Source organism: Nyctereutes procyonoides, unplaced genomic scaffold, assembly GCF_905146905.1.
Source record: "Nyctereutes procyonoides isolate TBG_1078 unplaced genomic scaffold, NYPRO_anot_genome, whole genome shotgun sequence".
Lineage (NCBI taxonomy): Eukaryota > Metazoa > Chordata > Mammalia > Carnivora > Canidae > Nyctereutes > Nyctereutes procyonoides.
Genome location: NW_026575037.1, coordinates 2,902,260 through 2,929,712, shown reverse-complemented (window position 1 = coordinate 2,929,712; position 27,453 = coordinate 2,902,260). Strand labels below are relative to the sequence as shown.

Sequence of the window (27,453 nt, the reverse complement as noted above, 5' to 3'; positions counted from 1 at the left end):
CTTTCCCATCTTTGCCATCGGGTTCCTTCTTCCTGAGGTACCCTGCCTCTCTGACAAAGTCAGACTCTTCCTTCCAGACCTAATGCTGACCATCACGTCTGTGACACTTGGCTGTGGTGTCAGTCCATACCCCTGTCGATTCACGCTCCCCAACATGCTACCCGCTGTCATGGTTTGTCCATACAGCTGTCCACCCACACCACACCGCAGACTGTTCGAGGGCAGAGCCAGTGCTCTGTCCTTGATGACTCTGCCAGCATCTTGCATGGAACAGAAAATGGCTCAGAAACTTTAGCAGTTGCTTGTGACACTTCTGCCCTCCTGCCTGGCTTGTGGCCCATCCCTTCCCTGACAGCTTTTGTCTCCTTCGGTCTGTCCCAAAGGGGAGGGACTGCCCCATAAGCTTCAAAGCCCTGATGGCTCATAACCTAACTCTGAGAAAAGTGGCCCTCTGAAAAGCAGATTTGTCCAGAAACCCATCCCCGGGGCCTACACTCAGCTACCAGAGCTGCCAGAGTTGGTCCCATTACAATGAGGTTAGGCACAGACATTGGGGCTGGGATGTTCTCCTTGGTCAGATAAATATCCTTTAAAGATGAGTTTCTCCCCACTTCCTTCTCTGCCCCATGGAGAACCTAAATGATCAGCTGAGGTTTTCTCTGCCTATCCCTTCATGCAGCATGACCCCTACAGGGGAAAAGAATGCTAGAAACTACTACAGTTTCCTGTAACTCCTGATCTTGGCGGGTGGTGGAGAAATGCTGCAGTGGGTGAAGACAGGGGTGTGCTTCTGGCATCACAGACAGCTCCAGAGCAGAGAGACCAGCTCCCCAGGAGTGATCACCAGCAGGGCAGCAGCCCTGGCCCAGACCTACTGAGTCACAGGGCCTAAGGATGGGGCCCAGCAATCTGTGCTTTACTCAGCATGTTTATCAAGCATGGCAAAAGTGGAAAAGCATTGCCCACCATGCACCACCCCTGGCCCTGAATCATTCTGGGGCTTGATCCACTGTGCAAGGGAGGTGCTTCTTTTCTAAAAAGCCTGCATTTGCTGGATTTAGCACCAGCCTCCTGAATCACCAAAGAGAGAGTTCCACCCACACCCACCCCCCATCCCTTGGTGTCAGCAGAAGAAGACTCAGGACTGGGAAGCTGTGCAGAGGGACGTTCAAGAGAATGAGGAAATCAGCTCAGGCTGCAGCCCTGACTAAGCTGGATCAGGATCACAGAAACAGGGCAAAGGTCTCTGCAAGCGTCTCCTGCCTCTACCTCTGCCTCCTAATCTGACTTTATTTTTCTTCCAGGGCTTAACACTTCTGGTTTGGTACATTTATTGTTTATTGTCTGTCTCTCCACCAACAGAATTTAAGCATGAGGACAGGATTGTTGTGTTTTCTTCACTTCTTTAGCACCAGTACTCAGGGCGGGACCTGACACATAACAGGGCTTCATCTGCATTTGTTGGAATGAATGAGTGGAGGAATGAATGTCTGGCTTGCTCACCTCTGCGATCGCACCTCTGTCCCCACCCAGGGCATAGAGCACACTGCTGGGAAGAAGCAGGCAGATGCAAGTCCTCACTGAATTCTTGTTTGGACCACCCTCACCAGATCTAGCAGCCACTGTGGCATTGTGTGTGTTTGTGGGGCTGGAGGGCGATGCTGAAAACTTACACGGGGGCCATGAATCCTTTTGAGGGTATGGCTTCGCCTTCAGCCAGAGGTTAGAGCCTGGAGAACCACAGGCACTAAAGGACTCCCTGGTCCTGGAGCAGCACTGCAGCTTGTAGGGTACATGCCTTCCCACTCCCTCACCTCTCCTGATTCCAAATACCATTGTTCGCCAGCTTGCAAGTGTGAGACCACAGGCCAACCAAATTCCATTATAATGCACAAATTGTACCTTCTCATGCACTTAGGTTAAATTTAGAATTCAAGTGCACTCATGTGAGTTAAATAACACAAGGCATTTTTTTAAAATCAGGTGGTTTATAATCATTTTATTTTTTATTTTTTAGTGGGAATTTAAGTTACTTCAATAATGATCACTGACTTCGCTGTAGAAAAACCTTCCAAAGTGACAGGATAATAAGCCCAAAGGATCTGACTGACCAAGTGCCCATTCAAACAATATGCCTCTGTTGTGGAGCACCTTCAGAAAACCTAAGGTGTGGGGGGCAAGGGACAGGAGCAGGGCTGCGGATTGAGGGAGTGAAAGGGAGTCATAGAACACTCTTCAGGAGGAATCAATCATCAAGAGTCAAATTATTTAAAGTTGAAATGAGTGAGAATTTATTCACAACACATGTAGATCTATGAAAGTGATTATGCAAATAGGTGGGAAGGTGGCTCTTGAGAAGAAGAGTAACACAGAAGCTTGGTCTCCAGCATGCTGGTCAGAGCTTAGCTAGATGGGAATCCATCTTGGTCCCTCGTGGTTCCCTGTACTCTTCCTCCTAATACTAGCATTTTTTAAACAGGGGGAGGTTTACAGCTTTTCCCTCAAAGCCCAGTGGTAATGGCAGGTGACCAGCATCAGACTACTTTAGCCCCTTGGCCATCAAAGAGAACCCCTCCTTGGTGCTTTTTTTCTAAGGAAAAGATTTCTAGTAGAGGAGCTTTATATATATTTTTATATATAATACATATACCAATTTCCAGAGATTTCCAATTGGTGAAGTGCTAGATGATTCTTTTTTTCCTCTTCCCCCCTCCAATCTCATGTATTTGTTACTAAAGATAGACTGAAAAACCTTGTAGTCCAGTGCTGTCTTCCTCATATGCTACTACTGGCTGATTTTCAGACCCCCAATACAAATGGGCAAAAACGCAGGTGATAGGGAAGTAACCTGATTTGTCTGAAGCTTGATAACATGCTTTGTCCTGCAGGTTATCCAGCCATCTCAGAAACCAGGGGCCAGGAGCATCCCTCAAACTTGCAATAACCAGTCACCACTACCCACCCTGCCCCAAGCCCTCACAGCCCCAACCCTGGGCTGGTCTTGTCTCATGTGACAACTGCTCCAATAGGCCATCAGAACGTTCTCGAATTTTCTCCCAGTGTCCGCTTCTTTCTGTCCAGGACATGCTCCCCGCTGTAGCCATGAGGGCGGATTTTCAGCTCCACGTAAGGAATGGAGAATTCATGTCCTTTCCATGGCTCCCAGTTCACCCCCTACATAAGAAAGCCAGCATCAAGAAGAGGCACTTGGGAGGAAGGAGGGGTGGCTTACGATACAAAGGAATGCTTCTTTGTCAAGGAAACCACTCCCTCTCTGCTTAGGGGAGAGAAAAATTAGAGGAGCCTTGACTGGGGTAGTCATCTATCATAAGGGAAGTAGAGAGCCCAAGCTAGATACATACAGCCTCCGCTGGGCAGCCGAGGTTTGGCGGGCTGATGACTTGGAAGACCCCAACCCCAACCCCAACCCCACCCCCACTCCAACCCTAACCCCCACCCCAGTGGTTGGGAGGATGTGGTGTGAGCCCAGGGGATGAGGAGACCACAGCAGCCGCAAAGCTAACAGGGTGTCAACCTGGCCAGCAATGCGCACATTATCTTTGCCTCGCTCTTTTCCTTTCCAAAAAATTAAAGGCAAAAAATAAACATATTAATTGGTCAATCGTGTAAAATCATTTTCAATTTAGGCTGTTTAGATACCAGCTCTGGGGTAACGAATAGCCTGCTGAAAACTAAATTTCATTTTATGTCTTTTGACTGGTGAGCACAATAATATTTAATTCACTTAATAACCTTGCAACCTAGCCAATAAAGAGCCCAAGTGACCAATTTTATGTATTTTAATTTGTGAGGTAAATAATAAACAAGAAGCTAAATGCCTTGCAGACTGTGAAAAGCACATTAACCAGATGAATGTCTTTTATTAGCAAATGTGGGGATGCTTTAGGGCATGCTGGCTGTTCATTTCAAATATTTGATCTCTGATCGCAAGCTTCCCTGAGTCAGCCCACTTGCTGCCACCATGATTCATGGACCCACCCTCCTTGGCCTCCCCGGGGGGGGGGGGGATGTTTCTTCTTCCCTTTGAAAAATCACTGAAGGATTGGGAGTCCCTACTGCCTGATAGTAATCAAACTGTACCTGGACTTGAGATGTGCTAATATTTACAGTAATATTGGTAACTAGGTGAGTTCTGGGGAGAGGTGGCTTCCTGAAGGCTAGAATAGACCCGGGAAATAGAAACCCAAGATGGGGAGGAGCTCTTGGAGGGGATGGATTAATGATGATCAGGAACAAAGATGCCATTTTCAAGTGGCTGTATGGGAGCAGCCAGGAGAGGCTCCACATCTGGCCAAGGAGTCAGGTGATGTGCACAGGTCATAGAGGTTTGAGAAATCATCAGTAGGCAAGTTTCAGAGCAAGGAAGGGTAGAGGAGCCATCAAGAACTCTCAGTCCTGTGTGCACCTCCTGAAGTGGAGAAACTAATGGTCTACTCTGGGTAGACCCTGAGTGGCTTTGGATGAAGTGGATCCAAAGGTAGGTCTGATCAAAGGCAGAAAAGACTTTGTTTTCCTGGTGATCAGAGGATTTGAGAAAAATAGCCTTGGTTTCACTGGGAGAAAATCTAGAAAGAATTATGAATGGAATGTTTGTGCCCAGCCCCCCAATGCATATGTTAAAGCCCTAACCCTTAGTGTGATAGTATAGGGGGAAGACCTTGGGGAGGTAATTAGAGTTAGGGGAGATCATGAGAGTGGGATTAGTGCCCTTATTTTTTTCAAAGATTTTACTTATTGAGAGAGAAAGAGAGAACAAGCAGGAGGAAGGGGCAGAGGGAGAGGGAGAGAGAGAGAATCTCAAACAGACTCTACACTGAGAGCACAGAGCCCTACACAGGGCTTGATCTCACAACCCTGAGATCATGACCTGAGCTGAAACCAAGAGTCAGACACATAAACCACTGAGTCACCCAGGCACCCGCACCCCAGGATTAGTGCCCTTATAAGAAAAGGAGAGACCAGAACGTTCTCTCTCTCTCTCTCTCTCTCTCTCTCTCTCTCTCTCTCTCTCCTATATGAGGACACAGTGGAAAGGCCACCATTTACAAGATGGAAAGAGAGTTTTCACCAGGAACTGAATCTGCTGGTAACTTGATCTGGGACTTCCTAGCCTCCAGAACTATGAGAAATCAATGTGTGTTGTTCAAGTCACCCAACCTATGGTGTTTGTTACTAAGACAGTGTCCATGTGTGAACCAGTAAACAAATGGTGCATAATCCATATTATTTGTCTATCCAGCCTGGGCTCCCACCCACCTATGCTATGTAAGTGTATAGCACTGTGGGAATGCCAAGGGGGAAGGACTGCAGCAGACAGGCAGGGGAGGCCTTGCCCTCAAGGCCGTGGAGCCTAGAGAAGAGCCCTACTGCCCTAACTGGAAGTGTCAGAAGGAGATGCGGAGCCAAACCAGCCTGGAGATGGTCGCTTTGGGAATTGAAAGTTTTGAGCAGAGCTTGGGACAAAAAAAAAAAAAAAAAAAAATCCACCTGTCACTTACCTCACTGTGTTTGGTCTCCCCATATCTGCCATTGGGGTTGGCCAAGTGGCAGTTCTTGTACCACCAGCCACCATGATGTGTCAGGGCACAGTTGCTGAGGGCAATATCATTGTCTCTGTCAAAAGTTGTAAACTTCCATCCATTGTGGTAAGTAAGAGCATCCCCTGCAGGAGAGGAGAGATGAGAGAAGTGAACGTCTAAGTTTTGCCACTGAGCTGGTGAGCGTGCTCTAGATTCAGCAGGACAATCTTAGGGCATGAAAACACCGAGGATCCAGCCAGTGATGTCACAGGTAATCACTCGTCTCTCAAAAGAGCCAAGATGAGAACATGATACAGACGATCAGATTCCCCTTCCTGGCCTGTCACCCAAACTTCGGCCTGTCACTCCAATAGCTTTGAAAGCCTTAACAGCATTCCCACTCTGATGCCCTGCCATCATGTGACGTAATCAAATATCCCAAACCAAATCCATCAGCTCTCCCCACAGTACCTGACCACCCCCCACCCGCAGTAACCCCTCTCCCGTCCTCCCTGTCTGCTCAACCATCCTCCCAGCCACCCAACTTCAAACTCCAAACCACACTGACAAACTTGTATCCTTTATCGAGCCCTTTCTCCTGCAGATCACTCACGGATGCTCTCGCTCCCACAGCTGCCACCCCGGCCTGTCCTCCTCTCTTCAGGTCTATCTCTACACAATGGCCCTCCTGGGGTTGAAGCATACGCATCCACATGCATGATCTCAGACTTAATGTCTTCCTTCCTGCCACAGGAAGAGAAGCTGCTCCTCCTTGCTTGGCTTTGCAGGCCTGTCCCTTGGCCATAGCCTTCGCACAATCTCTGAGCCCACTGTCCCCACAGGCACACAGCAGTTATGCAGTGGAGGGGTCTGTCCTCCGTTTCTCTCTGCCCTCCTCAGTCCAAATCCTGAGCATTCCTCAAAGCCCAGCCAGCCCCCACTCCTGAGGAGGGGCCAGTCTCTTTAATAATCCATCCACACACTCTCCTAGCACGCATGCCTGTTTCCCAAGCCCTCCTGGCACATATGTATAGTTTAGGGCTTTGTGACATCCTGTCTGGAAATCCGCTTGCATCATTTTGCTTGTATCTCTACTATTTCCCCATCATATCTGTCATCTTTTTATCAGTTTTATTTCTTAATTCAGCTCCTAAGAGGTGATAAGGGCCTGTATCAATCCTAAGCTAAGGCAAATCATGTTCCTACAGTAAGAACACTTATGTTTTCGTCGGAGCTCTGAGTTACAGAGCCCTGTAACAGAGTTACAGACCCTTTCCCATACATACCCACCTCTGACCCCCACTCTAGCCTATGAGGTGGTCCCAGGAGGAAATGGACTTACAGAGGTTAGACTCCGGGGACTTGTCAAGGCCCCACTGTCCACAGACAGCAAGGCTGGGACTCAAACCTGGGTCCTCAGATTCCAAGTCCAGAGTTCTTCCCCAAACACCAACTTGCCTGAGGCTTCCTCATTTCTGCCTTTAGTTATGCTAACAAAGAGCAAGCCCACTGCTCTGGTTCTGCAAGTGCGGTCCAGTCCAGGGACCAGCAGCATCAGCACCACCTGAGAACTTGTTAGAAATGCACCTTCTCAGGCCCAGTCTCCCAGTCTGCAGAAGCAGAAACTCCCGAGGTAGTACCCACCTGCAAAGCAATCCGAGTTTTAACAAGCCCTTCCGATGATAAGCCCTTGGGGTGCAAGCAAAAGTCGGAGAACTTTAGTCTGCAACTTCATTTATTCGGGAAACCTCAGAACCCTAGCTGGGCCCCCGCGTCACTCTAGGCTCTGAGAATACAGACAGAGGGCGTCCCTGCTCTGGGGGTGCTGGGGTGCTAAGGGGTAGGTATTAGGGGGTGCTAGGAGGTGCTAGGGGGCAGATCTATGGAAAGAGTTAACAACAGGTTGCAAAATGAGAAGGTCCCAGATTGTCTCTCTGACTTGGCAGCTTAAACAATGGGGCCTGCCGCACCACACCTAGCAAGGCAGCCCCAGCCACTCCTGCTAAGACAGCTGAAGGGCTCTGTCCCTATTTGTTTCCTCCAATTGAGGAAAGGCAAGTCGTCGTCACTGTGTCGCTGTATCGTCCGCATTTCCTCTCCCCTTCGGCTTTCTGGCAGACAGTTAAGTGCAGCTTAAGATAACACATGATGGCTCCCTTGGTGACACATTTAATGAGCACAGCTTACCTACCTTGCATCTAAAGTTCCCAGAGTTGTTTTCCAAGAGTCTGTGCAAAGGCTATTTCTTAAGGATTTGTTTGTGGTTCTCTAACTTTAGGAGCTGGGATCAAGAAAAGTGAAGCAGGTTTCAGGCTAAGTGTGGCAGTCTATTGCACAGATGGATTTTCTCGCTTCCAGGAACTGAAGCCATGCTGACGTTCAGAGCACAGACAGTGAGTATACCCATGAATCAAAAAATCACTTTTCTCCGGTTGTCAGGCCCCCAGCCAACACAGTATTCTGATTTATTAAGCTTATCTCCCTAAGTCAGATGAAGTAGAGAAGCCAGTGGTAGTCAGACCCTCTCTCTTCTATTAGGGTTTTAGGAGAAAACATTGGATGAGAAATAAGTACCCTTAACTTCTAGTATAATGGCTTTAGGTGGGCAGCTGGCTCTCCTCAGGGAGTGAGTTGGAGGGGTCAGTGGCAGGCCCAGAAAAGCCCAGGGTGGGGCCACTGAGCTGGTCATCTCCCATCTCATCTAACATGACTCCAACATCACTCCTGAGGCAGGCAGGAAGGCCCAGACAACTGAGCCCCCACAGACCTGAGGAAGCTATCCACGTCATACATACCCCTCATAAGTCACACAGGACCATGTGTCTGGACCTTGGACCATGGGACTAGGAACAGGCCAAAGAAAGAGTGATGTGTGCCATTTGTGGCTTTCCCTCTTATTCCTGGACGCAACATTTTTCCTCCTTAAGTACCAGTATTGAAAAATCCATTTCAAAGCGAGGAAGGCAATTTTGCATAGAGCAGTTCCTTACTGTGGAAATTTGGCATCCCCGGGCCCCCCCACCCAGCAGGTGCCCACCCTGCCCACTTTGTCACCTCCCTGGTTCTCCTATCACCCAGCTCGGGTGGAGCCCCTCAGTCACGCTTCCAAGTGAGCCCAGGGGGTGGACCCATCCCTGGTTGGGCATCACTGAATCTCCCATTGGTGGGACTTAAAACCAGCTGGAAACGATTGGCAAGCTCATAGAAGTCACTCTGCTCCACCCTAAATGTCTATTTATGATGTCTATCATGATAACTTCTCCAAGAGACGAACAGCACCTTGAAAGGAGAGCCCATTAGCCGTCCTCCCTGCCCCACTCCCAGATTCAGAATCAGAAACTAAATTTATCCAGCATTGCCCTGCTGGGGTTTCCTTCACGGAGGAATGATGGGCTCTCTGCTAGGCATTCAGTGGAGGCAGAAGGTGAGGACCCCCCCTGGACAGGGCGAGTAGCAGAGATCCTTTCTGGCACATTTCCCCCCAGGCCACACATCTCCGATTCTAATCAGAGCCCTAGTGGGGGTAGCTGGCACATGCCCAGAGGTATCAGACTGTTCACCTTCTCTTTGAATGCCACATCCTCTAAACAGTACCTCATCATTTAGGACATGAGAAGCCAGAAGCTTCCTAAATTTCAAAACCCTCCTGGGGACCAATCAGCATACACAAGGAAGGCTAAAACCCCACTAAGCCCACCATGCAACTTCAGCATTTCCAAGCAGGAATGACTGCTCCTGTGGGGAGACCAGATCGTGGGCTGAATGAGCTGTGATCTAAAAGGTCTCCCAAGGCTTCCTAGTAAAAAAAACACATCCTCCACAACCTCAGAATGGGAATTACCCCCTAATCACAGTTAAAATGCAAATAGAGACCTGGGAGGAGAATCACATTAATTCGTGACTCTACTGACTCCTTCTCACTCACTTTCCCATTAGCATCAATGTTCATTTCTTGGTTATTTTAAGACAGGCCTTGGAAAAGCTAAGTGTGCTTGGCAGAGAGAGAATGGGCAGCGCGAAGGCAGGCCCGAGGGGGTGGGTCCCCAGCCAGCAGGTGGGAGGGACGTCACTGTGCTTCAGGGAGAGACAGAGGACGCCGTATCTCACTGAGGAAGGTCCCACAAGGAGCCTCCCAAGGCCGGGACTCTTTAGCCTGAGAAAGGCAGACCAACTGATCACTGGGGTCAGTAGTAAAGAGGAACGAAAGGGATGACCAGATATCCTCCACTTGGACTGAGCAGAGCAGGAGGGGGCCCGTGGGGTCTCAGGGAGACTGCGATGTGTGCACCCCCTACTCCTAATGGTTGGAGCTCCCGGAATCAGCCTTCAGCAACATCATCTGATTTCACCCAGAGATGGGGGAAAGGTAGACAGACTGCACAGTGGTACAAAATAGCATTTCCAAGTCCCCCCTCATTCAGTTTTATCCTTGTAATCCCATGAATGTCCGCCTGTTTTCCCAACTGTATTTTAACTGCCTTATTCCTGTGGCCAACTTTCATGTGTTACGTTGTACTGTGAGTGGATGTAGTGCTACATAGCGAACTTTTAGAAACTGTATATAAAGTAGAAAAGGGCTGCCCAGCCCGTTTCCAGGGCATGGAGACCCAGGACCCCTGAGGAGAGAAGTGACAGTTCTTCTACAGCAGTGCATTTTTCCTCCCAAGGATTGTTCCCTGACATACTTCACACTTCCCTTTGCACACTCCCCTGCCCCTCTGAGCCCCTGAACAATTCTCCAGCAGGTGCCCACCCTGCCCACTTTGTCACCTCCCCGGTTCCCTTGTCACCCAGCTCACACCTTCACTGACCCTGGGGCAAGCTATCTGGGTCTCAGGGAGTCCCCTTTACAGTATAAAACATCTATAAGATTGCACAGAAAGTTCTTGCTAGCAAAATCATGTTTGAAACTCACCTACTCTGCACCAGGGTCCAGGCTAAGCACTGGGAAATAAGAGCAAATCAAAGTTCATGTGATTTTTTTTAAACAATTAAATCATAAGACCTACAAGAAACTTTGCCTTAGCTGTTGGCCACTTCGGATCATGGCCCCAGACACTAAGAGGTGTCTGTTCATGGTCCTCTGCCATTAGGGGGTTCTAGAGTGGCCTCAGGCTTCACAAGCACACTCTCTGCTCAATCTCTGCTCACCATGGACTCTCCCAGGCCTGGGGGCCCCTTCCTTTTTTCCCATCTGAGTCCTACCCTTGCAGACCCAGCTTCAGCCTACTGCCCTCCAGGAAGTTTCCTTCACCTGCCTGGGGCCTCAATGTACCCACTTTCTCACATGCTAGAACTCTTCATTTGCTTCACCACTTTTGTGGCTCTTTGCAAAATTTACTTTTGTGATTACTTATGTGTTTACATGGCAGTCTGAGGGGAGAGATCATGGCCCACATAGTCAGTGCACTACACATTCCTACATAGCTGGTCACCCCAAAGTCAAAAGCACATAGAATCAAACAACAGACTCACTTGTTGGAGGTTCAAAACTATATATACAGGCTTAAAATATGACATTAAAACGGTAACCATCCCGTCCCTCTTAAACAGGATATTCTGTGATATAATCTCAGTATTTCACTCACGTGGCTTGACTTTGTTTTCTTCTTTCACAACTGAACACACTGTCAACCGGCTTATGTCCAATGAGACGCTCATCAAGGTTAGACGTTCCCTGCTTTCAGCTGAACTGCTAACTTGTGTTGTTACAGTAGTACGAAATTAATGAGACCTACACTTCTTGTTTGAATCAGCACTTTCGTTTTTCCCTTTACTTACAGCAAAATGCTGCAAAATATTTAAATAATCACACACACATACACACACACACACTTCTGTGGAAGGACAGCAGCCACATTGCTGGAGCCCAGTGAAAGGCACCAAAAATCACTCAGGATATGGGCTCATTGGCTGATGATGGGAAGTGTAAGAGGAGGGCTTTCACTGGTGAGGGGATCGATGTATAATGTACAAAAGTTCCAACTTTAAGATGGTCAAGGATTGCTTTCACGTCTCTGTTTCCCCCCAACTCCCTGCAGGGAGCATTGATGTCAACCATCAATGAGGACAATTCACCTCCACAGAGCAATATTTCATGCCCCAGATCCATGACATGCAGTGGTCCAATCCCGATATACCCAGAAAGCAAGAGACCTTAGCAGGGGGGATATGTGTTTTCCTACCTGCTGTGCCTCTGTATTTCCCAACTGTGAGCCTGTACCTCTCCTTGCTGGAAGCCACTTGGAATAAATCATATACGGCATAGGCAGATTCATTGGCAGTCTGTAGGTCTACTCTTACTTCATACCGGGTCGGGGTGCCAGTGGTGAGATTGTGTAGCTTGTCAAGTCCTAAAAATAAGGAAGGGAATTCCGATAACCAATCGACCTACACGTGCAAGCACTCACCTACTAGCATCTGAGATTTCCAGCACCCAAGTCACCTTAGCCTCTGCCTCCTCTGCTAATGTGGGCTGTCCTCACACTAGCTCTTTTGGGATGCCTGTTTTCTCATCCTATTATTTCTTTGGCATAGCCATGTTAATGAATGTGGAGACCACGTCCTCTGGGGAGGAGCAATGGAGGGCAATCATGTGGTGAACCTGCCCCTTGAGTCCTCTCTAAAGCAGAAGCACTTCCCAGATCATCCCTGCATCCTGCCAAGTAGAAGAGGACATCGACTACCACTGTGGGGTCACTGAAGGAATTCTGTGCCAAGCAAACCACAAACAACATGTACTCTAGGGGTGCCTTGGTGGCAATGATTGAGTGACTGCCTTGGGCTCAGGTCATGATCCCAGAGTCCCAGAATCGAGTTCCGCATCAGGCTCCCGGCAGGGAGTCTGCTTCTCCCTCTACCTATCTCTCCGCCTCTCTCTCTGTGTCTTTCATGAATAAATAAATAAAATCTTTTTTTTAATCATATACTCTATCAGACACTGGGCCAGGTTATGATTTTTTAATACTTTATTTCCCTACTGAAGTTCTTGGTTATTTCACTCTCTGTGAATATCTGCTCCAGAGTGGAGCAGAAGGAAAAGGAAAAACGGTCCCCATAATGACTGGTATTATTAGTGGAACTGCAGGGATTACAGGCATGCCCTCCTAATAATAGCCCAGAATCCCCATTGGTCAACTATTGTTCTAAGACATGCAGGCTCCAGGCCGATCCTGTGGGGCTTACATGCAGCATAAAGACCACCTGTAATGGCCCCACCCTGTCACAGGCCCAGCACATGAGAACCTTCCCAGAGACCTGACCCCTGACACCTTGCTGGGCAGGTGCCTCCAGGGGTCCAGTCCCTGTCAGTGGGGACATCCTCCTGAAGGTGGTGAGCCTTCTTTCTCAAGTGGCCCAAGCAGCTCTGGGGGTTGCAATACCCCCTCCACAATACAGCCCTCCTAAAATCTCAGAGATCATACCAAGCCAGAACTCCTTCATGGGGTCCCCGAAACCTTCCACGTAGGTGCGCCAGCGCTTGAAGAAATCCAGCTGCCCAGTGTTGCGCCTCTGGAATACCTGCAGAGGGAGACAGAACTTTCATTCTGGCACACCTGAACAGACATGGCTGAGCATAACTAAGTAGACAGGAGCTTGCGGGGGGAGCTGCCCTGAGGCAGGACAGGGGCAGAGAGAAGGTCAAACTGACAGACGTGGTTACAGGTTTAAAGCAGAATTGAAAGAGAGGGCAAAGCCGGGAGTGATCCTTGGGGTTTGGGCTTGTGGCACTGGACGGCTGTCCATTCAGCTCTCACTGAGATGGGGGCTCCAAGTGGAGACAGGTGCTGTGGGTGTGAGCTCACCTGGGATTAGGTAAGGATGAGCCACTCCTGACATAACCCGGTGAATGAAGATGCCATAGTAGTAGCTGGGCGTGAGGGCCAGGGCTCTGAAAAGAGATCTGGGCCAGACTTGCACAGGTAAGCGTGTGTCAGAGATGATGCTAAGCATTCACACCAAGTCCCATTTCATTTTCCTATCCCCAGGAACACTGATAGGAGGAACTCTTCTTTTTTAGGCTCCCTTGCAATGAAGCCGGAGCCATGTGATTCATCCTAGCCAAAGGGCAGGGAGGCAGGGGGGCCCTCCATGCTTTCTCTTCCACTGCCCTATGCCTTGCACCACCCCCCCACTGCCGAGTAGGCCGAGTGTCAACAGGGCAGAACCATGACTTGGAATCACCCTAAATCCCGGAGTCACCACTTAGAAGTGACTGCCACACCACCAAGACTTCGCACACATGAGAAGAAACTCTTTGTGTCTTAGATCATCAGACTTCGGCGTCAGCACACTGCCACAGCATAGCCCCACTCTATCTTAATGAATCCAGAAACCCACGGGGACATAGTAAAGCAAACCCACTGGAGAGGCTGAGACCCCAAGAAGAAAGTGAGAACTAAAAAAAGACCACGGGCTAACATCAAGTCTCCGGACCTCCACTACACCACAGCCAGGTGCAGAGGATGCACTCATGGAGGAGGAGGAGGAGGACGACGACCCAGGTGTGTAGAAGGACACCCAGGAAAACATGGGACCACACAGATAACACAGAGAAAGGTGTGGCCGCTGGTGTCAAAGGCAGGTAACACGAGGCCTAGGAACACGTGTCCATAGAATGTAGTGACACAGGAATCACGAGGGACTCCCGCAGAGGCTGTGTTGGAGAGAGATGAGGGCAGCGGCCGGCGGAAACAGCCTGCAGCGTGAGTGAGAAGGGGGAGCAGATGCAGCCTGGGGTCCCGCTATTTCATGAAACCGCACGCTGCCTCCTTTCCCGAAGCTCCTCTGCTGGGGGGTGGGGGGGAGGCAGTGCCAGTCAGAGCAAATCGGATGCTTTCACATGAGGTAGACCTGAAAAGTACCTACAAGCTAAACACTCCTGTGTATACGACTGGAACTGATAGTAACTGATGTCATTCCTTGTGACCTTGAAAGCCACACACGACACCATCCTAGCTCCAGGCAGAAATGACTCTGGAACTCTGGAAGGCTGGACCGGCATCTCTGTCTCCACCTACTTTCCCTGTACTCCTTCAAATGCAGGAGCCCCAACACACAACTCCACCTCCCTGCTTTCCATCCTGCTTCACAGCAGGTGCCTTGAAGTAAAACACAGTATCTCAAATTTGATAAGGTAAACCTCCCAATATTTGTGCATTTCTATTTTTTTCTGGGAAGAGACGGGGAGGGCGGAGAGGACAGGCTGCGTGCAACAGTGCTGACAGCTCCACAGGGGAGCTCACATTTGACCCCCTTCCGAGGCACAAGCCACCTTCGCTGGCCCAGGAAGCATGGAACTGGGGGCATCCAGGGCAAACCCGGGGCTTAGAGGGTGACCACGGCCACCTGCTGCCCAGCAGCAGTGAGCCACTCCCCTCTATCACCAAGCCTCGGCCAGCTGCGTGACAAACAGTGTTAGAAGCGGGAAGGAAAAGTCCATCTCAGAGGTGCCGGAGAATCAGGGAGAGGGTAAGTGTAAATACGTTCTACAAGGCTACCGAGGTGCTGAGCAGAAGTGAGGGGATGATTGGCCAAGTAATTACCTACTGCCTGAACATCATGGTTTCTTTCCCCCTTTGTCCTTATGTCAGAGACTCACACGCCTCTTTGGCTTCCTTCAGTTCTTCATCTGCTTATCCGCTCATGTAACCACCGTGTACTGAACGGTGTGCTGGCTCCAGGCCAAGTCCCTATGATGCCATTTTACAGATGTGAAAGTGCAGAAAAGCAATTAGCCAGATTAAATAATAATCAGCTGATTCTTCAGTGGCAGATGCAAGGCTAAAACACGGATCTCCTCATCTTTTCATCAGAAAGTTTGAAAATGCCAGCTTTACTGAGTCTATATTCCAAAAATCATTTAAGATTCTGGGGCTACCTGTTCATTTCCTAGCATGCTGCCAACTCCAGTCCCTTCCCCAGGACTCTTCCTTTGACGTCGACGGTGGAATCCCAGGGTACACGCCGCCGTACGGATGTTTGGTTCCTTGTACATCGAGTCCTATTGCGTTCCCACTAACATAATTAGTTATGGTGCAAGGTCAGTCTCAGATCTGATCCTGCCCTCCTGGGACAAGCACTTTACAAAGGCAATATCCAATCAATGATAGGGGTTTGTCCCCCTGATTTTTTTTTTAAAGATGGGTTTATTTTAGAGAGGGAGCACGAGCAGTGGGAGGGGCAGAGGGAGAGAGAAAGAGAGAGGGGCAGAGAAGCTGAGCACAGCACATGATGCAGGATTCGGTCCCAGGATCCCAAGATCATGACCTGAGCCAAAACAGAGTTGGGCGATTAACTGACTGAGCCAACCAGGCATCCCTCCCTGATTTTTTTTTTTTTTTTAATAATCTTCAACTCAGCTAGGAAAACTGTGAACAATGGTTTGTTGCTCTCTGCATCACTATCAAGACCCAGCTCTGCACTTACTAGGAATGTCCTTGGGCAAGTTAGTTAACCTTGACAAGCCTTGTTTTTCTGGACTATTAGATCAAGATGTTAATAGCCCAATTGTCAGGCTCTTAAATCAAGTCTTTAGCAAGATCACTAATCCTGATAAATCATAAAAGTGGGAAGGCCAGAGACTGGCACATGCAGATATAATAAGTTATTATTATATCTCAATAAATGTTAGTTTGTATGTTATTATTTCAGATTCCAAATGAAGTGACCCACCATGATCATTTGTACAACTTGATCAAGCAGACTGATTTGACTCCCTCGGAATCTAGCCCATGCCCATTCTATGCAGTGAAAACACCTTATATGAATTGTGTGGAGTAACAGAAGCCCCTTAGCAGGTACGCCTCAAGGCAGCAGAGTTCTACACTCTAGAGCTGTCACTGCACTTACTCAATGTCCTGATTCCATGAGGAGGAAAAAATGAAAATGTCATTTAAATGCCTGTGGAAAGAACTTCTAATGTAGTCCTTAAGATTTGCAAGATGGAAAACAAAGATGGAAAGGCTTGAGGCCCTTAAACATTCCCATATGGTCCTCAGTCTGGTCTGCCCCCTGCGGCATCAATTACCTCAGAGTTGGGTTCTTCTGGCCTCTTCATCACATTGGGTTCGTGCCACTCCATAGAGAAAATTTTCCTTAAAAGGATTTTAGAAGCTCCATTTAAAAGAGCAATGTACTGGGGTGTCTGGGTGGCTCAGCCAGTTAAGTGTCTGACTCTTGGTTTCAGCTCAGGTCATGATCTCAGAGTCATGAGATCAAGCTCTGCATGGGGCCCTATGCTCAGCAGGGAATCTGCCTAAGATTCTCTCTCTACCTTTGCCCCTCCTTCCATTCATGCTCACTCTTTAAATAAATAAATAAATAAATAAATAAATAAATAAATAAATCTTTAAAAAAAATAAAAGAGCAATGTACTAAGGTCATTTCTCAGTGGCAAAAGACTCTGGAGCCCAAAACCATTGAAACCATTAGTAAAAGATTTGGTGTAGAAGTTTTCAGGATTCTGCTTGTTTTCTGGACTGTGACAGCATTGAGGAGAACCCTACAGAATCTCAGTTCATGTACCACCTTAAGGAGTCTAGGTCAGAAAACAAGACTTGGGATGGGGGTGAGGGACTGGTGTTGGTTAGAACTCAGAGTGATTTGAATATTTTTGGAACTGACCTCAGTGTCTGTGAGCAGGTTGGAGAAGGCAAGCTCCTTGAGGGCAGGGATTTGGGTCTGTTTGGTTCACTGCTGGCTCTTGAGTATATAAAACACTGCTTGACATATAGTAGGCACTCAATAAATATTTGTGAAAAAAGCTGGGATATTCCCAGGCAGGCAGACTGGCAGGTATCTTTCTAGAGGTTGCCCTAGTCAAGCGTCTCCTTCCCTAGGGGAGGCTGGCTTTCAAAAACGGCCACACCAGACGAGACTAACCTTCTGCCAATGGTCAGGTATGGGCACAAGGCAGGAAAGTGGCTTCAAGCCTGAAGAGATTGAATGCTTAGGAGAGTTCTGATGAAAAGCAGTGGGTACAGCCCTATGGGTCTGCTCAGGTGGGAGCCCCTCCCATGTTATATTCTGTTTAGTTATTTTTATAAATCAATCAGGAATTTCCCCCACCCAGTCCAGTTCCTGCCTTTCAGCCACCAGATGCAGCTGTGCGAATAATAAGTTTTCTTCACCGCTGCTTCTCAGATGGGACCATTTTATCCGCGGCTGCTCCAATGTCTTTGGTTTCTCAGGCCCCTGAGCGAACGTGTAAATGAATGTAGTTTGAGTACGGGGAGCTCATGCTTTCTCCTCCCCACAATGAGCTGTGGATGCACAGCAGGTAAGGCCTCATGCTGGTTCGGAGATGGTGAAAGCCTCTATCCATTCAGGCACAGGAGAAGGCAGTGGGGGGAGAGGGGATCAGATTGCAACCCTCAAAGGCAGCTCATCATATAATTGGATCAGGGTGATGCAATCAAAGTAGGTGCCATGTGGTGTAAGCAGACAATGGCCCAAGGGAATAAAGCGGTGTCCACACAACAGAGAGACCACCAGCGCACTGCCAAGGTTCCCTCTTTCAGGCTTTAGTCTTTCAAACTAGAGTTTTGCTTCTGAACTGCAGAGAAGGATGCAGAACTGAGACAAAGGGCTTCAGTATGGAGGCCTGAGGCCCAAAGAGGTCATGTGTTTCCATCTTGGATGGGTCGAGAGGACCCTCAGAGAAAACCAATGACCTGGAAGGCTGGAGTCCTGAAACCTGCTCCCAGCTTTTGTCATTAATTCTTTCAAACTGCCAAGGCACTTCTCCCTGTGAGCCTCAATTTACCTATTTATAAAATAGAAATAATGACCTCTGTCACTTACTCAAAAAGTTCTGTGTGAGAGTCGTGTTTATGACAGAGCGTGGGAAGAGCAGAAAAATATAGGTGATGCATACACAGTGGGCATTATTAGATGCTGATAAGCCTATGGGCTCCACAACCATTAACCTTTGTAGGTGTGAAGCACCTTCAGGCTCTGTTCTTACAGCAGGGTGGGCTGGGGGCAGGCTGGGATCTCTCTGAAAGCAAGGGTGAGCCACCACAGCTCCTATCTCCCCTGGATAAAGACTCACAATCCAGCCGCCTCCATCCGTGTCCATGTCGCAGTACACCTGCAGGGGCCGGCTGGCGTCACCATGCAGGTAGATGGTGTATAGACCGCTGACAACATTGCTGTTCTGTTGAACTTGACTGCAGTCTGAAGGATGTGGAAAGCGGGCACCAACTAGGAATCCAGCAGAGAGGTGGTGTCATTAGGAGAAGGGCAAGGAAGAAGGAGAGGGACTTGTCTTCTATTTTTGAGATCCTTTATTTTGTTCAGAAATTATTTCATAACCTCCTACTACATTGCTTCCTCCAACTCCTCAGTGAGATCTTATGTTTCTCATTCACCCTGCTGTCACCAAACCCTTCCGATATACTAGAAATAAGCTCAAGCTCACATCACTTCCTGCTGCAACTCCCACAGAAGAACATCCTGTTCTGCTCCCCTTTTTCTACCATGAGATGGACTTCATTTGAACCCCTAACTCTATCCCTAGGACCCCATTTCTAAAGGAATCCATCACTCTGTCCACCTACTCCTCCGTGGACACTTTGCCGGGCCCTCTAATGCTTGTCCTCTACCATGTTCTAATAGACACCTTACCTGTGGAAAGGGTGGTGGAGACACTCCTGCTCCGGCGATCACCCTTAAAGGCGATCAAGGAGACAGGGTAGGTGATGCCCTGCTCAAGGCCTTGCAGCTCGAGCCTCTCATCCCCTCTTCCAAGCTGTATCTCCTACCAAACAAAGGAGATAGTAGACAGTCAGTGTGTCACCCTAGTGCCCTAGGGGTGAGTCAACAGCATTCCCTGGTACTAAGGACAGACGTTCTCTGAGATGATGATGTTTTGTTTCTTTGAGGGCTTGGTAGCACTCAAGTGGGTCCCAGGAGCTTCCCTGGAGGTGGTGCCATGGAGAGTCAACCTGCTGGAAGCACCAGCAGAGAGCCAGCAAGAGGTCCTGCCCCTGGGGGAGCCCCCACCAGGTCTCCTGGGAACCTCAGCCTCCAGATGCATGCTGGGACACCAGCTACAGCCATCAAGGCTGGCAATGCTGGGCTGACAAGCCAACAAGGGAAATAAAAGTGACCGCTGATATGCAAAGCAGGCCAGAAGTGGCCTCTCAATACTTCCTTCAGAACCTATCTTATTTCCTCTACAAACACAGGGCTAACTTTCCTTGGTGAGCTGGCATAAGCAATCACTGAGATCATAAATAAATCAAAGCGCCCTTCCTTTTCCCTTTCCTCCCTTCTTTCTTGCTGAGAAGAAAGAAGAATTTTCTATCAGAACAAGTTACAAAAATGTGCTGGCCCTTGGATTCCAGGTGGGAGGTATAACTCTTGATATAAGGGTTAATCAATTCATTCAATAAATATTTACTGAGCACCTCTTGTGTGCCAGGTTCTAAGCATTTTCAATATACAGTGATAGATAAAAAAGACAAAAAGTCCTTGTCCTCATGGAGCTAATATTAATTGGGAAAGACAAAATAAAAAAAACAAAATGGGACAGATGTGTGGCCAGCAAATATGCAATGGTCAGCTAGGAGCGGGCACAAAGGTTAGTCTTATGAAATGAGGCCACATGTATGATGTCAACAAGTAACTGCGTAGCACCTTCCCTTACCACAGCAGATGATCACCAAGGATCAGCTCATTTTTCAGCAGGTCACCATCATACTGGCATTCAAGCTGGGGGGCCCAAGTCACCTGCTTCATACAGAGGTGGGACATGGGTACCAAGAGGAAAAACCAAGAAGTTTCCAGTACCTTAATGGTGCCATCTGGGAATTGGTAGGTGAGAATGTAGCCATCAATCTGAGCAGAGGGGGATGTCCAGGTCAACACCCCTCCAGACTGTGTTATAGCAGATGGACGAAGGTTTTTGGGAGGGTCGATGTCTGTATATAAAAGGCCAGATAATTTTGATTACTAAGTATTATTCCAACGAGGGCACGATCATTTTTGATGTGTTAACATTTTTTTTTTTTAGGATTTTACTTATCTATTCATGAGAGACACAGAGAGGGGCAGAGGCAGAGACATAGGCAGAGGTAAAAGCAGGCTCCCTTTGGGGAGCCTGATGCAGGACTGATCAAGTCCAGGACCCCAGAATCATGACCTGAGCCAAAGGAAAATGCTCAACCACTGAGCCACCCAGATGCCCCAACATATTTTCTCCCTACTTCTCCTCCCATTTCTTTTCCTCCTGTCCAGCAAGTAACAGTTTCCTCCTGTCTGCTCTTCCTTGCCACCAGCCCCTTATGACCCTTGTTTCCAAAAGCACACACCGACTGAGAACAAGGGGATTAAAGAGGAAGGGGTTGAGTGGGTGCAGATTCTCCAAGAATGATGGGTATGAGCAATCTAGAGTAGCAGAGGAGTTCTCAGAGATGGCAGGGTTCCCAAAGGGGCATGGGATACTGAGAGAATGCAGGTCTGAAAAGGCCCTGAGCCCAGAAACCAGGGATCTCAGCAAACACCTATCTGGAAAGATGATCCAACTCCAGGCATTCAGCCTGCCTCTCCATGCTTAGCACTGGAAACTCCAGGACTGTACACACAGCCCTGGTGAGGGAGCATGACCCTCAATTTGCTGAGATTCTGACCAACACGAAGAATGTAATAAACATTAAGTTCGCATAGGAATATAAAGTTCTATCTGCTACATAACTAAATATATGGCCTTAGATGTATATGCTGTACAGAAAGCCTAGGGAAGCAGTGGGGTGCTTGTGAAAAGGAGAGAAAGAGAGGAAGGAAGGAAGGAAGGAAGGAAGGAAGGAAGGAAGGAAGGAAGGAAGGAAGGAAGGAAGAGAAAAGAAAGAAAAAAAGAGAAAGAAAGAGAAAGAAAGAAAAGAAAGAAAAGAAAAGAAAAGGGAGGGAGGGAGGGGGAGAGGGGAGGGAGGAAAGCAGATCTTTTTCCTCTGACCCTGAATACACGGGTGTGTGCGTGCATTACTGTAGACCAAGGAAACTAAAGCTCAGCAAAAATTCTAGTCAACACCATATTAATTGGTCAGATGTCTCATTTTTTTTAACCAAATAAGATATTGAATGAAAATTTCCATTTTGAAAAATCATCACAGAAGATGATTTTAATTTAGAAGTTCCCAAAAAAGATGTCTCCAAGCTATTTTCTACCCAGTAGCATTTCAGCTGAGAACAGAATTGCAATATTTTAATAGAAATCAGGCAGCTGTTGTTTTGAATTAAGATGTTTTGACAAATTCTGAGTTTCGGTAATATCAGCTTGGTCTGACTTTCTAAAGCGTAACATCTGGTATGGATCTTCTTTCCATCACACCACAAAACTGAATTTCCTGATTTCAAAAATTAAGCAAACCCTTAACTATTTAAATATCTTAAGCTGGCCTCCACTAGCTCTTTGCCGACCAAGTCCCTGGTTATGGGCTTGAGAGCTCTGTCTTGGTTACTTCCAATTTCTGTGCAGCAGAAAGATGCTAACACTGTTGTCTTTAAAAATGGCAAGAGTGAAGCAAAGAGAAGATAATGAGGGAGCAGACAAGGAAAGAACAGGGGAGTAGGAGAGAGGGAGGGAGGGAAGAAGGGAGGGAGGGAGGGACTGGTTGCCTCTAGAGAACTGCACTGGCTATTAGGGAGTCTGGGGCATAGAAGAGTTTTTCTTTCTACATACCTTTGTTTAGTTTGAAAATTTTTACTACAGGTATACTTTACTTTTTTAAATTAAAAAACCCCTGCTGATTGTAACTGATAAAGAAATCCAAGGCCCATCTAACTCTGGTGGCCACACGTGGTATAGCCGGCCACAAAGAAGATGGCCAGGCCTTGCCCAGACTGTTCCAAGAGACAGGATGAGGATGTCAGGGTGGGCACAGTGAGCTTCCCGGGTCCCAGTGAGGGAGATGGAGGCAGAAGAGCTTCCTTGCCTCTCTCTTCTCCAAACTGGAGCTGGGGCCAACCAGGTTCTGACCTCTAGGTGGAGAGCCTGCGAGCTGGGCAGGGTGGAGGGGATGGTGAGAGAGGCTACTTGTGCATAACCACCTGGAAGAGCCACACGGCTTTACTTTCACATGGTCTCCTCTACACTCTTCTTCATCAAAACTGTCACACCCGCCTATTACCTCAGAAAGGTAAAGAGGAAACCACTCTGGGGAATGGCCTTGGGTGAAACAGCTGCCCTCCCTGGTCCCCTCGGCATCCCAGGGATGGAGGAAGACTGTTCTGATGGATGCACAGGGTTTCTAGTCCCAGTACCTGTCAGGGCCTTGGTGTCAGCCTTCTTGCTCTTCCGGGCCCCCTTCTGGGCCCACACCTGGACCGTGTACTCCACACCTGGCCTCAGGCCCGTCAGAACAGTGCTGCTCTGCTCCTTCCCCACTGGAACCTCCCTGGTGTCCCCAAGAGCAGATGTGTAGCGCACCATGTACTTGTCGATGACCGCTCGCACCGGGTCCCAGGAGATGGTGGCCGTGTCCTCTGTCACCCGGTTGGTCACCAGGTTTTGGGGGCTGTCAATTTCTTTTTAAAAAGGAAAGGCCAAATTTTAGAACTGAGAGAGGCCATCCCATCACCCCATCACCAGGAGCTCTCCATCCAAATTATCTTTAATAACAGTATAATTCCATTGAAAACAAGAGTGGAAGGCCCTGGTTTCCATTTTCCAGGGAAATAAACCACTGGGTATCACAACTGGGAGGAATTAGGTCTTTGTCAAGTTCATCAAGATGGAAATTTTCTGACTCTCTAGTTTCCACAGAAGTAACAATAAAAGTCTCCTGAGCAACAAGATAAGCCGCCCAAATTGCTGTTGAAGAATCTCCTCTTATTATCTCTGTGGTATCTGGTTATTTTGCTTCACAGAATCTCAGAGGTGAAAAGAAAAAAAAAAAAAAAGAATCTCAGAGGTGAGAAGTCAGATCTTCTGACTCTCTTGCCTTTTATAAAAGGGGAAGAGAAGGGAGGCCCAGAGAAGCGAAAAAGACTTACCCGAGATCCTGCTGTTCCCTTGTGTTAAAACCCAGACAGGCCCTACTTTGCTCTGAATTGCATCTTCTGAGGGACTTTGCTCCTTTTCATCTGTGTGCTCTCTGGCACCACCGGGCTCCTCCTCTACTGTCATTCCCAGACTGCAAGCTGTAGGACCTCCTGCCCCTCTGCACCCCTTAACTGACAGACTTCTCATACCTTCCCTTCACTCCTCCCCTCCCATTCAACTCTTCCATTCAATGAAGTTTGGCACTTTTCACTAAAAGCACACCACTAAAGCCTCCCATATATGTCACCCCCAACTTCACATCGCCAAATCCAATGCACGCTCGTCATCCTCACCTCACTGGACTTTTAGCAGCATTTGGTAGAGTTGATCCACTCCCTTTGTCTTAAAACACTCTTGGCTTCCATGACTACACCCTCCCCTGGTTTTCTCCTAACTGCCTGACTCTTCCTCTGTCTCCTTGGTTAGCAACCTGGAAATGAGCCTCCGGTGCCCCCTCTTCCTCTCTCTACACTTCTCCCTAAGTGACCTCATCCATGTCCATGGCTTTGAATACCAACCGATGCTCTCTTCTCCCCAAGACCTGAGCCCCTGGCTTGCATCTGCAACTGAATATCCACCACAGCATCTCATAGGTACTGGACACTTGACCAATATTTATAGAATCAATAAATAAATCACTCAAATGACCAAGGAATTTCACAGGTTTCTCCAGTTCAAATGTCTAAAAGCCTTAACATTCCTCCCTGAGCCTATTTATCTCTTAGTCTCCCCTCTCAGAAAATGTTGCCCCAACTTTCCATGTTGCTCGAGCCAGAAACACAGGTCATACCTGATTCCCTTTCTTCCTGCCTCACATCTCATCAATCAGCAAATACTGGCATTCATATATCCAAAACCTGTACCCAGGTATCCCCCCCCCTCCTCTTTCCCAATGGCCGTCACCACCTCTTGCTGGATTTTACACTGGACTCTTCCTTCACTAACCTTCCTAGCGCTACTCCTGTTATGTCCTCCACTAATTCTCCTCACTGTGGCCTGAATAATCTTTTTTAAACATACCACATCATGTTGCTCTTCTTCTAATAAATACAACACACTCTCCATTGCAGACACCATGTAGTCCTGTGTGAGTGACTGGCTTCCTTCCCACCTCACTCCAAGCCACTTCCTCTCTCACCCTCTCTGCCCCAGCAACACCAGCCCCCTCACAGCTCTCCAGGCATCTCAGCTGTTTCTGCTTAGAGCTATCAAGCACCCCCTTCCCTCTGCCAGAAATGGTGAGTCTTCCCTAATACTCATTCTCCCCTTATTCCATAAGCATACTATCCAATGGATCTCTCTGTAATGATGGAAATACCCTGCACTGTCCAACACAATGGCCATTAACCAATGTGGCTACTGACCACTTGAAATGTGTCTAGTACAACTCTGAAAATCATTTAATTACTTTTAATTAATTAATGTCTAAATAGCCACATGAGGCTAATGGCTACTGTGTTGAACAGGGCAGTATAACAGAAGTGTAGGCTAGGCACATGATCACCCAGCTGAAGACCTCATTCACCAGCCTTTCTTGTAGTAAAGTCTGGCATTGCATCTTGGATCAGGCCAGTGGAATGTGAGAAGAAGTGAAGAACATGTGAAATGTTCCAGTCACACCCTTCCCTTTCCTCTACCAGAATGTGGGTGGAGGATGACCATGTAGATGGAGGCCACTCCCTAGGGATAACTGAACAGCAAGAAGGAAGGAGCCTGGCTTTCCTGTGCCATGGAGCTCCCCAGTCAGCCTTGGCCTACTTACCCTCTGGCCAGTCCACAGACGAGAATAAATTTCTTTCTTACTTAAGCAAATGTTATTTGGACGTTCTTAGCGATGTATGTCCCTTTGCTTCCAAGAAACATCCCTACCCTATTATTCTTTCTACCTGTACCATGTTCATGTCTGTCACAAAACTTACTACAGTTTACAGTTATAAGTTTGTTTGCTTGTTGATTGTCTAGCTTTCCCACTGGACTTTAAGAGAGTAGGAATCATATTTGTCTTGTTTGTCACTGCTTCCCAGGTCTGGCTTTTGGAAGATGCTCATCAAAACTTAGCTGCCTACTGAAATAGACACAGAGCTCCAACCTGTCAAGGCAACACTTGCTCCTCAAAACTACATAGCATCTATTAAGACCAACCTACATAAAACAGCTTGTCACAAAACAGCTCCTAATCCAGTGTTTTTAGGAATTTTATATTGGCTTTACCCTATTCCCTATAATCTGTTACCACTGAGAGGCACAGCAATTAAAACAGGCTTGGGAAGAGAGTTTTAAGACCTTCACAGGACGGCTCAGTGTGGAGTCCATAACCGCACTTGGATTTTTCTTTAGGAATAAAGTTTTTTTACAGCAACTTTCCTAAAGTAGTCCCTGAGTCACCAACCCCAAAAGCAGCAGGGGCATAACTAGCAGAGACAGATCAGCCCAAAGTGATGACCCTAGTTTCTTTTCTCCTCCGTCCTGTTACCTGTTGGTGCCTTGGTGTCAGCCTTCTTACTCTCCCGGGCCCCCTTCTGAGCCCACACCTGGACCATGTACTCCACACCTGGCCTCAGGCCCATCAGGACGGTGCTTCTCTCCTCCTTCCCCACTGGAACCTCCCTGGTGTCCCCATCAGCAGATGTGTAGCGCACCATGTACTTGTCGATGATGGCCTGCACCGGGTCCCAGGAGATGGTGGCCGTGTTCTCTGTCACCTGGTTGGTCACCAGGTTTTTGGGGCTGTCAATGTCTAAAAAGAAAAGTACTGATCAACATGCACTATTAATAGGCCCCAGAGTATAGGACCTCATGGTCATTTTGCTTGGGGTGGGACCCTTTCATGTTTTATGGTTTCTCCATCACCTATCCTCTAACTACTTCATGAGGTACATCTTCTCTCCCCAGACAGACTTTGGCTCCTCAGGAAGAAAGCACAGTAAACCAAAATCTGCAAATCTAACTATTACCTCCGCCAAGGGTTTAATAAAACAAATTCCATCATTTATTTAGTAAGCATATGTCAAACTCCTTCCATGTACAAGGCATGGTGTTAGGTAGTGTGTAGGGTTAAAGAAGACACAATCCATGCTCACAAGCAGCAATAATTTTTTTTCTAGCATCATGTCAATGAAGACTTCTGATTTCATAGAAGATGATTCTAATAGCCAGATGCAAATGTCAGCTCACAGAGGAAGAGGGCTATCTCCCATCCTCTGGAGTTCCCACAGCCTCTTAGAGAACAGAGCACATGGCAAATGCTCAGCACACCTTGTTAAATGAATCAGCCAAAATAAAAATCAGTTTTAATATGCTTTACATATTGTAGATTCGCTTGTAGTGCTGGTTTGCTGGTTAAATCACTACAGAAATATAGCCATACAGCTCTTTCACAATAAAATTAGAATAAAACATAGAAGTTATCCTTACCCTTAAAACCAGAATTATCATGATTCATTCATGCTAAATCCATTCATGCTAAAGCACACACATATGTCTACTTGCTCTGGTAGCCATAAAGTCTATTTTTCAAAGTTGAATTTTCAACATATTATTATTAATACTAACATTTAACTTTCATTTTCTGTTCCTACTGAAAACATGGTGAGAGACCCTTAACACTGTCCACAATGAAATATTCATGCACTCAGATAAGGAGTCCCCGGGCATGACCATCCAATTATGGCAAAATTGTAGCTTGAAACTGCCACAAGACCTGACTTGTGAGGAAACCAGTTAAAGGGAGGTAAGGGACAGTGTGTGCAGTCACTTATGAGGGGACACTATCCTGTTCCTCCATAAATCATCTAGTCTGCTAGTGTCAAAGCAAGAAATCAAATTTGATCAGCCATAGGTTTAGGTTTTACATTCTCAAAGAACAAT

The 27,453-nt window shown here is 47.6% G+C and overlaps 1 protein-coding gene across 1 annotated transcript in view; it reads right to left on the bottom strand.

Moving 5' to 3' along the window:
- Nucleotides 1-2,264: 2,264 nt before the first annotated feature.
- Nucleotides 2,265-27,453, bottom strand: part of TNN (tenascin N) — a 61,841-nt gene continuing 36,652 nt past the window's right edge. The window contains exons 13-21 of the mRNA XM_055319479.1: nucleotides 26,060-26,323; nucleotides 22,806-23,069; nucleotides 20,337-20,467; nucleotides 19,170-19,302; nucleotides 18,595-18,746; nucleotides 12,965-13,061; nucleotides 11,726-11,893; nucleotides 5,520-5,683; nucleotides 2,265-3,174 (exon numbers count right to left, since the gene is read on the bottom strand). Of these exons, the coding sequence (XP_055175454.1) occupies nucleotides 3,034-3,174; nucleotides 5,520-5,683; nucleotides 11,726-11,893; nucleotides 12,965-13,061; nucleotides 18,595-18,746; nucleotides 19,170-19,302; nucleotides 20,337-20,467; nucleotides 22,806-23,069; nucleotides 26,060-26,323 (1,514 nt within the window). The 3' untranslated portion in view covers nucleotides 2,265-3,033. The remainder of the gene's footprint in view (nucleotides 3,175-5,519; nucleotides 5,684-11,725; nucleotides 11,894-12,964; nucleotides 13,062-18,594; nucleotides 18,747-19,169; nucleotides 19,303-20,336; nucleotides 20,468-22,805; nucleotides 23,070-26,059; nucleotides 26,324-27,453) is intronic.